The sequence below is a fragment of the Loxodonta africana genome, chromosome 22 (genome assembly GCF_030014295.1).
Source record: "Loxodonta africana isolate mLoxAfr1 chromosome 22, mLoxAfr1.hap2, whole genome shotgun sequence".
In the NCBI taxonomy this organism is placed as follows: domain Eukaryota; kingdom Metazoa; phylum Chordata; class Mammalia; order Proboscidea; family Elephantidae; genus Loxodonta; species Loxodonta africana.
In genome coordinates this window covers 28,227,956-28,240,022 of record NC_087363.1, presented here as the reverse complement: position 1 = coordinate 28,240,022, position 12,067 = coordinate 28,227,956, and the positions used below count along the sequence as shown (strand labels likewise).

The following is a 12,067-nucleotide window of genomic DNA, read 5'->3' as shown; positions in this document are numbered from 1 at the left end:
CACATTCACCCTATCACATCATTCCCAAAGTCTTAACCATTCTATTATCAACTCTTAAGTCCAAAATTTCAACTTTTCAATCATCTAAACCATGTATGGGTGAGACTCTGGATGTGTTCCATCCTGGGGCAAAACTGCTTTCCATCTGTGAATCTGTGATACCTAGAATACAAGTTTTATGCTTCCAAAATACAATGGTGGACATTCCCGTTCCAAATAGGAGAAATTGGAGAAAAATGAGTTTTTTTTTTTTTGTTTTTTTTTTTGTGACTGACTTCACTCAACATGTTTTCAAGATTCATCCATGTTGTAGCATATATCAGGACTTCGTTTCCCTTTATGGCTGAGTAATATTCCATTGTGTTTATACCATATTTTGTTTATCCATTCATTGATTGGTGGACATTTAGGTTGTTTCCACCTTTTGGTTATTGTGAATATGTTGCAGTGAACATTAGTGTACATGTGCCTGTTTGAGGTGCTGCTTTCAAGTCTCTTGGGTATATATAGGTTCTTGTCTCTTTTCGGAGCCCTGGTGGCCCAGATGTTAAGAGCTCAGTTGCTAACCAAGAGGCTGGCAGTTTGAATCCACCAGCCAGCTCCTTGGAAATCCTATGGGGCAGTTATACTCTGTCCTGCAGGGTTGCTATGAGTTGGAATTCAACTTGATGGCAATGGGTTTAGTTTTTTGGTTTTTTTGTTGTTGCTTTTCAGCTTCTGTTTCTTGGGTTCCTTGAAGTTCTCATGTGGGTGTAGGAATTCACCCTGATAACAAGGGTGAATTGTCTCCCCCCATCTCTCCTTTCTTGCTTAATTCCTTGCTGAATCCCCTCTTATACTATCTCAAAAGAGATTGACTTAAGACACAGCCTATACTCATAGTGCCTCATTAACACAACAAAGAAAACCCATTCCGAAATGGGATTATAGCCACAGGTGTGGGGGTTAGGATTTATAACACATATTTGGAGGAGACACAATTCATCCCATAACAATGAGGGAAACTGTCAATAAGATGGATAGCAGAATAGCTGCTCCAGTAGACCCCAACATAGCAATAATCATCTGGTCTCACTTCTTTTTTGCATATGATCCTTCTTACAGCCTATTGCTTTCCCACGAAAAGTGGATTGTCCTCACAACTGAACCTGCAGACAGTGGTCCTAGCTCCCAGGAGAGAGTGACAGGATAAAAAGAGCTGCTGTCCCAGAGAAAGAAGATAATTGTACTGGTCCAAATAAGAGATGATGAAATCCTGGGCTAGAGCAGTGGGACCAGGAAGGCATGGATGTAAGAGACATTTCTGAAATAGCAGTGGCTGGGATTAGTAGCTAAGTGAAGTCAAGAGAGGAGAGGCATCAAAAGTAATTCGACCATTCCTTATCTTGACTATTTGAGTGGATAATTATGCTGTGATCCAAGATATGAAAGGCTATCATAAATGAGGGAAGGGAAGGGGGTTACTTAGTTTTGAATCTGTTGAGGTGCCTGCAGGACATTTAGGTAGATATATACATAATAGTAGTTGGTAAAAGGTGTCTAACTAGGAGAGAGAGAGATTTAGGAGTTATCAGAAATCTGTGGTAGTTAAAGTCCTAGGAGTAGCTGAGGAAGTCCAGAGAGAAGGTACAGTTAAATGAGAAATGAGCCCTTACCAATGAGCAGAATTTGAACACTTAAAGAGTAGGAAAAGTAACAGGGATTAGCCATCAGAAGTGAAGGAAAGAGTGCTCAACAGTGTCAGGTGCTGTAGAGAGGTGGAGTAAGATACGAACTAAAAGAAAGGCATGAGTTGTGACAATTAGTGACTTTGTCTTCTAACTTTTTGTGTGACTATTGGGAAATTCAAAAGCATTTTGATTCTTTTTTCTTTGTGCATGGCCTGTTTTTTACTCTGAATTCTTTTAGGATTTTCTCTTTATTCCTAATACTCTGAAATTTCACAATGTGTCTTGGTATGAGTTTTCTTTCCTCTAGAGCATGGGCTGTTGTAGAGCCTTTTTATTCTAACACTGAGGTCCCTCAGAGCTGAGAAATTTTCTTACATTACTTCTTGGATAGTTTATTCTCTATTTTCTCTGATATCTCTTTCTGCACTCTTGTTGTTAGCTGCTATTGAGTTGGTCCCTGACTCATGGCAACCTCACATACAATAAAGGAAATGCTGCCTAGTCCTGTGCCATCCCTATGATTATTTGCAGATAGGACCATGGTGATCCGTAGGGTTTTCATTGGCTAATTTTTTGGAAGCAGATTGCCAGGCCTTTCTTCCTAGTCCATCTTAGTCTACTGGAAGCTCCATTGAAACCTTTCAGCATCAGAGCAACCTGCAAACCACCACTGACAGATGAGGTGCATTAGCCAGAAATCAAACCAGGTCTTCCATACAAAAGGCAAGAATTCTACCACTGAACCATCAGTGTCCCCTGCACTCATTAGTCAAATGTAGAACCTCTAGATTCATCCTCAAATTTTCTTAACTTTTTCCATCTACTGGCTATCTTTTAACCTTTTTTTTTTTTTGTGAGGTTTTATTCAACTTAATCTTCTAGCTCTTTGTTTTTGTTTTTTTTTTTAAGACCTCTTCATTGTTCTCTTTATGATCCTTTTTATACAGCTCTCTGTTCTTGCTTTCATGGTTGATTTTCCTTTATCTCTTGGAGGTTCCTCTTTTTCTTTCTCTGTATGGTCTTCGTTCCATCTGGGTTCCTTTTCTCTGTATGTTTGGTCTCTATCTTTCATGTTAGAGAGTTTCTTCAAGTGCCTGGTGATCGTTGACTCTGTTCCTCTTAGAGCTGATTTTAAGCTTCATGTGCATGAGCAAGGCTTCACAATTGGTGAGCCTAATATTAGCCTGATTAGATGGGGATCTGACCATTTTATTGAGAGACTACCATATGTCAGTCTCTATATTTCTAGAGTCAGTTTCCCCAGAAGGATTCTCTAATATCCAGCCTGGGTGTATAAGCCTGACTGCCAGTATTCTGGGGGCCCAGGAGAGAAGAGGGCTAGGGGTCGGGGGAGGGCCAATGCTTAATGTATAGACTCTTACTTAACGCCCTTGTTATCAGGGTGAATTCCTACACCTAACATTATCTGTGCCCATTGTTCCCTAGAGACAAAACGTCCTGTCTTCTGCCAGCCTAGGGAAGGAACATTTATTTAGCTGTGCAGACAGAGGTAAGAGATCTGGGGCCTAATTTTGTTGTAGTCATTATTCTTGCTGTCCAACAAATGTCTCCAGTTCTCATCCTTGTGGTACATGGTAGACTATACTCTCACACCCCCTTGAAATTAGGTGTTTATGTGACTCAATTTGATCCATGAAATATGAGTGGGAATGGCATGTGACCCTCTTGGGGAGATGCTTTAAGAGATGTATCTGATTTCCGTGATCCTTTCTTCCTTCCGTAGAAGTAGTAGAAGCTGTGTTGATATGGAGCCTCTGTTGGCTTGAGTCTCTGAGTGACTATGACGAGCAAAGACCTCACTGCGAATCCTCGTTGAACATGGAGTATTAGTAGGCAGTGAACCTATATTAAATCTCTGAGATTCCTGGAGTTGTTTGCTACTGCGAAATAACCTAGTCTGTTTTGACTGATCCATTGTCAAATGGCACGTGTGTCACAGAAGCTGCTAGTTGTCTGTTTGAAATCTATCCTCCATTTCTTATTACTAATAAAAATCTCAGTGGGGATTGATCAATATGGCCCTCTGAAAAAGACTACATTTCCCAAACTCCTTGCAGATAGGGGTGACCATGTGACACAATTTTGGCCAATGAGATATAAAAAAAAAAATCACTGGGTGGAATGTCCTTTGCCCTTCCCCTTCTTCTCTTTTGTGAGAAAGGCTATACTGGAGGTAGAACAGCCATATTTTGAACCATGACATGACAGGATAACAGCCACACTAAATAGAATATATCTATCTAACTATCTGGCACAAACGGTTAAGTGCTCGACTACTAGCTGAAAGGTTGGGGACTTTACTGCTTCACTTATGTCCCCAGTGCCTAGAACTGTACCTGGAACATGGTAGGCACTTAATTAATAGCTGTTGAATGATTGAATAAGTAGAGGCTGAAATATTTAACCAAGAGTTTAATGAATGCCAGAAGAGAACACATAAAAATTAACAGAATAACATGAACCTCGATAATTTGATAAACATTCGTTTAGCCCCTAGTATGGTTCCAGCTTTGGGCTTTGGTGCTTGGTATACATGGAATCCACATAAATGTGGCCCTTGCCCTTTTTGAAACCTGATTCCAGCCTCAGCCCAATAGTGGGAGTGTCAACTCCAGAATACCTGAACCTAAGAGGCTAAGGACTGAGGAGAATTTCAGGGTCCATTTTCCTTTTATCCGACTGACCTTTACCCAGGGTGGTGGGCAACTGGAAAGACCCCCTCCTCTAGAGGAGATGGTGTCCCCCCATCTGCATGTGACCTCACAGCTACAGCTTGATTATTGTGTCATACCAGCACACCATTACCTCATCACTAGTGCAAGAGATAAATACACAGTAAGCGAATTTACAAGGGAGTGATTTATAAGCCATGTTATTATTTACATGTGGGAAATGCCATAGGCTCTGGAAACTGGAAAATCATCCACACAGTTGTTCAGACAGATGAGCGGTTATAGTCATGCATCGCTTAATGTCCACAATATGTTCTGTGAAATATGACATTATGTGATCTGGACTTTGTGAGAACATCACATGACAAGCAGTCCCCAGGTTACAAATGTCCGACTTAGAGAAAACTGTTACCTAAGAACAGACTGCCATAAAGCCTATTATAGTAAAACTTTGAAATACAATGTTTTTTAATAACAAACACACTACTTTGTGACACTCATAAAAACACCGCATGGTTTGGAAGTGTTTAGGTGTTTTATATGCATACCGGTTGCCTTCTAGTCGATTCTGACTCGTAGGGAACCTATAGGACAAAGAAGAACTGCGCCATATGGTTTCCAAGGAGCAGCTAGTGCGTTTGAACTGCTGACCTTTTGGTTAGCAGCTGCAGCTCTTAACCACTGCACCATCAGGGTTCCTTTATATGCATAGAAAGGTAAATTACATACTATACACTAAGACAAACATTTGACTAACTGATGCTAAGTAAGAACCTTATCTACCTGTACCAACTTACCTACCAATTCGACTTAAAGACAGACTTAGGAATGGACCTTGTAACCTGGGGACTAGGTGTATACAAGAGACTTGAGATAACATGTGTTATGTGTGGGAAGCTGTTGGTTGGCTATGTCCGGGTATGATACCTCCCATTCACCGGATTTCTGAACTGTATTATAACCTTATGGGACCAAGAGCTATATACGGTTGGACTTTACCTGAACAGACTGTGCTCCCTATCAACTTCAATTGCAATGCAAATCCTTCAGGAGGGAACAAGCGCCCTGAGGGCTTGGGCCCTGCCGTTCATCTCTGCATCATCCTCACAATGTGGAACCCAGCAGCCCGCACCGAACCCTTATTGAGACGAACGTGGAACCAGGGTCCCAAGAGCCCCGCCCCCCCGCCTCCGAAAGGGAACAGCAAGGTACCACAGAGATGGAGCTTTCTAGAGAGCCCGACCAGCAGGGAGGAGGTATTGAGCGACCGGAAGTAGCGGTATCGGCGGATCAGCCATTATTCTGGGTCTGGGTTGCCGCCGCCCCCTATTCTGGTGTCAACTTCAGGTGTGTAGGTGCCGAGGCCACGTTACCCAGGGCCGGAGCCGCCGCGGGAGCTCCCGGTGAGCGGGCTGAGCTTGTGGGCGGGTGGGAGTGCGCGGCTGGCGGTCCTGGCGCGGGACTGGGCTCGCTGGGGCCGTGCATCCCTGGCCAGCCGCCTCCCGGCGGGGACCCCCCAGCACCGTCTCCTGCCCCGAGTCGGAGTCCGCCACCGTGGCTGCGGCTGGGGCCTGCAGCCGGCTCGGGGAAGGCCTTGAGAGCAGTATCTCCGAGCCGGTGCGCGCCTCTGTGCTGGCCCCGGACTTACATAGGATCTTCTGCCGCACTGAGTACTGCCGCCTCGGGAGCCAGGTCCTCCACCGCAGGCCATTGCGCCCCTCGCGGCTTCTCAGGCTGGCGCGGAGTAGCTGCTCGAGACTTCCCCAGAGTAGTGGACTGTTTTTTTCTTTTGAGGGATGGACCAATTGCCATCTATTACATTTGCAGACTAATGGCATTTAAAAGCAAAACTTAGGCCACCTATACAACCAGTACTTCACAGAATACTTCTTAACGCCAAAAAAGTGATGAGACCATAAACTTGGAATGAAGGCCGTTTTTTGCAAAAAGATCATTGCCATTCCTTCAGTGACCATGTATAGTTATTACTTTTCCCCTTTTACAGCTTGCCAGGTTAAAGCTTTATTATGGACTAGCATTTGGAAATCATTGCTTTAGGATATTTGTTGTTCGGGATTCAGAAGCTTCTTTTTAGATGGAGTTATTTCGAGATTTTGGAATTAGAATCCTGAGTTCAGAATTTGCTCCCATGACATAACTAGCTGAGTGGGCTTAAATGAATCACTTGGCTCCTCTGAGCCTCCTTTGGTTCCTTTTAAACTGGGGGGTGATACCATCTGCCTCACAAACCTTTTTGTCTTTTTGAGAAACAAACAAAATAATGTATCTTTGAGGATTTGTTATTTTTATCTGCAAAATAAGAGTAAATAGAGTTATCATAATATGCAATAAAAAATTACTCAGCAATCCTTTTTTTAACTTCTTTCCACGTCAGTCAATTGACCTCCACATCAGTTATCAAAAATTGCTTACTTTTACTCAGCTCTGTTTCATCCCTGCTGCTACTTACTTCAGTACTGAATCATTTGTTTAGACTCCATGGGAGAAAGACCTGGCAGTCTGCTCCAGTAAAGATTACATCCTAGGAAACCTTATGAGGCAGTTCGTCTCTGTCACATGGGGTCGCTATGATTAAAAATCGACTCGACAGCACCTAACAGCAATTGCTAAACCTAACTGGCCTTCCGGATTTCCAGCCCTCCCTTCCCTTTTATTCTTTCCTTATAGATTCCTGACCCAGTTACTTAAAACTCCCTTTATCCTTCAAGCGAGTAAGGCCTTTCTAATTATGACAGAAAACCCAGAAGCAATAAGATTGAATGCATGTCAAAAACCACTGTAAGCAAAGTTAAAAGTCACATGATAAACTGGGAAAATTTTGTAAGAGAAGGACTAATTTTTCTGTGATATAAAGAGTGTGTACAAATTAAGAAGACCAAACACCCCAAAAGAAGCATGGTCTATGAACTCATAACAGAAAAGAAAATAGGAACAGCCCTGAATGATAGACTCATTCATGTGAAATGCAAATTAACAATTTGGCAAAGATCCCAAACTTTGACAACTCTGTATTGGTGAGTGAAGAAACAGGCACTCTCGTGTCTCTAATGCTTATGAGAGTGTAAATTGTAAACTGGTACAATCCCAATGAAGGGCTAATTGGCAGTACCAAAATTATAAATGCACAAACCATTGGATCCAGCAGTTCTCCTATATTCCCGTACATATGCAAAATGAAATATATCTAAGGTCGTGGATGATAATATTGTTAATAAGAAAAAATTGAAAACTGCCTAAATGTCCTGTCAAAAAAAAAAAAAAAAAAGGTTGCCATTAAGTTGATTCTGAGTCATAGCAACCCAGCGTGTGTCAGAGTAGAACTATGCTCCGTTGGGTTTTCAACAGCTAATTTTTCAGAAGTAGACCACCAGGCCTTTATTCTGAGGCACCTCTTAGCAGCCAAGTGCATTAACTGTTTGCACATGCAGGGAGTCCCGTATCAGTACAAAACCAAGCCTGTTGCTATCAAGTTGATTCCGACTCATGGTGACCTTGTGTGTTACAGAGTAGGACTGCTCCATAGGGTTTTCTTGCCTGTGATCCTTACGGAAGCAGTTTGCTAGGGCTTTCTTTAGATTAGCAGCCAATCACGAATCACATGTGCCACCCACACTCGACTGGATGGCAGTGGAATTTTTGAATCTTTACCAAAGCAGATTGCCAGGCCTTTCTTCCACGGCACCACTGGTTGGGTCCAAATTGCCAACCTTTAGGTTAGCAGCTGATCACAAACCACTTGTGCCACCCAGGAACCTTCCCCATCAGTCCGAGATCGGTAAATTAATGGCACATCCATCCAGTAATACCATGTATTCATAAAAAGGCAGGAGAGGCAATTTCTTTTAAGTCCTGACGTGAAAGATCTCTAAGATACGTTGAGAAAAGAAAGGTACAGCACATTGTTTCATGGTGTTCCACCATTTATGAAAAAAGGAATGTACGGAACAATATATATACACATTTTCTTGTGTATATAAATAGCTGGAAAAATACATAAACTAATGGGGAGAAGGAAACTCTACATGTATTTCGTAATTTTAAAATTTGAGCCAAGCGAATATATTACCTACTTAAAAAAAAATAACAAGGAAAAATGTAAAGTAAAACCTCCTTAATGGTTGCTCGTTGCTTACAGGACAAGATTGCCCTCCTTGTTCTGCTGCTTTTTACCTCTCTATACTCCTCCTGGAAACCCCGGTGGCATAGTGGTTAAGTGCTACGGCTGCTGACCAAAGGGTCGACAGTTCGAACCCTCCAGATGCTCCTTGGAAACTCTATGGGGGAGTTCTACTCTGTCCTATAGGGTTGCTATGAGTCTGAATTGACTCGACAGCACTGGGTTTGGTTTTTTGGTTTTTTGACACTCCTCCTGCAACCTGGCCTCCAAAGTTTACTTCCCTCCTCTGGTTTGCAAAGCACATTTCTAACAGTCGTATGTACAGTCACTCCTGTGCTTTTGAACGTGTAGTTTCCTCCTGGAGTGGCTTTCCTGATACTCCAGTGATCTTTTCATTTTTCCTTTAAAGCCCAATCCAACATTACCTTTTGTGAATCCATTCTGTGCTTGCTTGTTATCATGTTTAACTCATTATACTGAAATTGTGTTTATTTTTTTTTTTTTATGAACAAGCTCCTTAAGGGTTCGTGTATTAAATAAAATCAGTGAGGGTGTTGGCATATGTTGCTGATGGTGACATAACTGTTACAACTTTAAAAGCTTAAAAATATGTATACCCTTTGGCTTAACAATTTATCTTCTTGGAATTTATACTGAAGAAATAAGCAGAGATGCAACGAACAGTGTGTTAGCAAGGGTAGTCATTATGGCTTTATTTATGATAGTGCAAGGATTAGAAATATCCTAAATGTTTAACAACAGAGGACTATTTAAAGTGTGAATGGACTAATACAGCTCTTAAAAATAATGACGTAAAATATTTAATATATTTACGACATACTTTCTGAGGAAAGCAAGTAACAGAGCAGTACAGCTGGATCCAACCTTATGATCCCTTCAAATTGCTGTATAGGAAAAGGACTGAAAGGACACAATCCGAAATGATAGCATGATTATTTTCTGGTAACCATTTTTTGTGTTTTCCGGTTTTACAGGTTTTTTATTTTGTAATCAGAAAAATGTTATTTCTAAAGAGCAGAAAAAGATCTCTAGGGGGAAGTAAGCCTAAATTCTGTATAATAAAACCCTATTCAAATTTATCCAAATATTTTGATTAATAGATTGAATGATTTTCAGAGAATTCAAAGTATGTACCGCAAAGCTACACAGAACTTAATTTAGCTTTGTTTGTTAATTGAGAAGGCTTTAGGATTTTATCTCATGTGTGTCAGCATTAAGACTGATTGCTTGTTGACTGTCTTGAACATAGGAAAAAGTCTAGTTACAGAAGGATAATAACTGATGTTTAAGTCCTTACTATATTGCAAAATTTTGGCATATATTTAGACAACAAATTCTCGCAACTCTATAAGATGAATTGTTATTATCCCTATTCTGCAGGTTAAGAAACTAAGGCCCAGATGTGAGGTAACTCATTCAAGGTCACTCAGGAGTAGCCAGGATGTCTGTTGCTAAAGTGATGGATAAAGAGTTTGTTGTAATTTTTGTTGTTAGGTGTCATCGAGTCGATTCTGACTTATAGCCACCCCATGTATGCTGCCTGATTCTACACCATCCTCATAATCGTCATTGCTTGAGCCCATCGTTGCAGCCACTGTGTCAATCCATCTCATTGAGGCTCTTCATCTTTTTCACTGACCCTCCACTTTACCAAGCATGATGTCCTCCCAGGACTGGTCCCTCCTGATAACATGTCCAAAGTACGTGAGACAATGTTTATTGTAATCAGGTGGAGGAAATGCTATGAATAAAGACCAAAGGAATCACATGAGTTTGGCTTTAGCAGTGGTCTGGATAACATGATTGTATGCGTCCCTGAGGCCCTTAGGCAGGGCACGTCTGTCAGAGGAAGGGAGGTTCCATTTATTACTGGGAACTGAGCAAGGTCTGGAAAGTTGGCTGTTTCTCTTGGCTAACTTTAACATTGATTTCTTGAGGTCTCGTAGATGATATTCTCCACGATCTAAGGAAGAAGTCAAGAAAGGATTGAGGTTGGCCTGGAGAGGAGCCTTCTCGAATGACAACAATGACAAGAGAAAATTGGGCCCACAATGCTCTGAGACAAGAAGGTCTTGTGAAGGGAAAGGACGATGTCTGGAAATGGGGAACCAGCCTCCAAGGGAGCAGCTCTTCTGTTTGGGAGACCTCCCACTTGCACTTTAGACAGCTACGGTACAGTGAGACATCTGGGCCCCAGGAGGCCCTGAGCCGACTCCGGGAGCTCTGTCGCCGGTGGCTGAGGCCAGAAGCACGCACCAAGGCCCAGATCCTGGAGCTGCTGGTGCTCGAGCAGTTCTTGAGCATCTTGCCTGGGGAGCTCCGGACCTGGGTGCAGCTGCATCGCCCCGGGAGTGGGGAGGAGGCCGTGGCCCTAGTAGAGGAGCTGCAGAAAGACCTTGATGGACCAGCACTAAAAGTGAGACAGTGGGAGGGGGGAAGATCTGGAATAGAGGGAAGGAGAAAACTGAGGCAGGGCAGGCTGGGCTGGAGGGTGATCCTGTGATTTTTATTAATAGTACCACACTGGCAACTCTAATGCTAATTAAAGTAAGTTCATGAGCCGTTCCAACCATAGAATGTCTTTGCAGAGAAATGGATTTACGATTGGACTCTTTGGGCCCAACTCAGAATCAGCAGAAAGGCATTGACTCTGCTTTGCCTGTTCCCCCACTCCGGGTGATGCTTGCTAATGCTGACTTTGGTTCAAGATCCTGAAGAAGATGATGTTTGTAGGTGTTGCTAAATAGAAGCCTATGTATTTTTTGTGTAAGTCCGTTTAGAATGATGATATAAGCTCTGGCACAGGAAGAATGAAGCTTTCCAGGTCTGGTAAGGCCTCCCTGTGTGGCCCTGTGCCGTCGTTGGGGATCCTGGGAGCCAAGGGACTGGGTTGAAAACTGATAAAAAGTTTATATCCTTGACAGTTGAATTGAAATCCTTATATAGCCTCTAGTGTTCCTGTGAGATCTCTTTCTGTCAATTTGTAGCCCACTAAAAACCCTTTTTTTATGATGAGTTGGATATATGATATCTGATCCGTAGCTTAAACTAGGGAGTGGTACCAAGGATTGGCTTATTTGTTTTAATCATAATAAAGAATTTTAAAGTTATCTGTTTCATTAAAAATCACTAATCGATCATCCTCCTCATTTGAGAGATAAGAAAATTGAGGCAGAGAAAGATTAAATGAATTGCCTGAGGTTGGTCAGACATGTAGCTGGCAGCAAAGCCGAGTGTCTAGGTTCCCACTCTAGTGTTCCTTCTATTGGGGCAGGAAGGAACCAGTAAAGGTGTTAAATAAGTAGAAGAGTTGTGATTGAACCCAGGTCTGACTCTAAAATCCATGCTCTTAATTACTGCTCGTTACTTCCCATTCCCTCCTTAACCCACCCCCAGGTCTGGCTTCTGTCCCCACTGTTCTGTTCAGTCTCCTGTGGGAGAGGTCACCAGTGCCATAAGGGCATAATGGCAGCTCCATTGTTCTCAAGGCAAAGCTTTACTGCTGTTTTGATGCTCCATACTCGAGGTGGGTATCTCTGATCTCA

The 12,067-nt window shown here is 42.3% G+C and overlaps 1 protein-coding gene across 9 annotated transcripts in view; it reads left to right on the top strand.

Moving 5' to 3' along the window:
• The window catches only part of ZNF197 (zinc finger protein 197), a 34,092-nt gene that overhangs the window by 9,455 nt on the left and 12,570 nt on the right, over nt 1–12,067 (top strand). The window contains exons 1-3 of one of the 9 annotated variants that reach the window (XM_064274684.1): nt 5,621–5,710; nt 10,017–10,222; nt 10,460–10,938. In XM_064274684.1, coding sequence (XP_064130754.1) covers nt 10,540–10,938 — 399 coding nt within the window. In that variant the 5' untranslated portion in view covers nt 5,621–5,710; nt 10,017–10,222; nt 10,460–10,539. Of the gene's footprint in view, nt 1–5,620; nt 5,767–10,016; nt 10,223–10,459; nt 12,049–12,067 lie in introns of those variants that run through there. The other 8 variants (XM_003409709.4, XM_064274685.1, XM_064274690.1 and 5 more) reach the window with 8 other exon arrangements.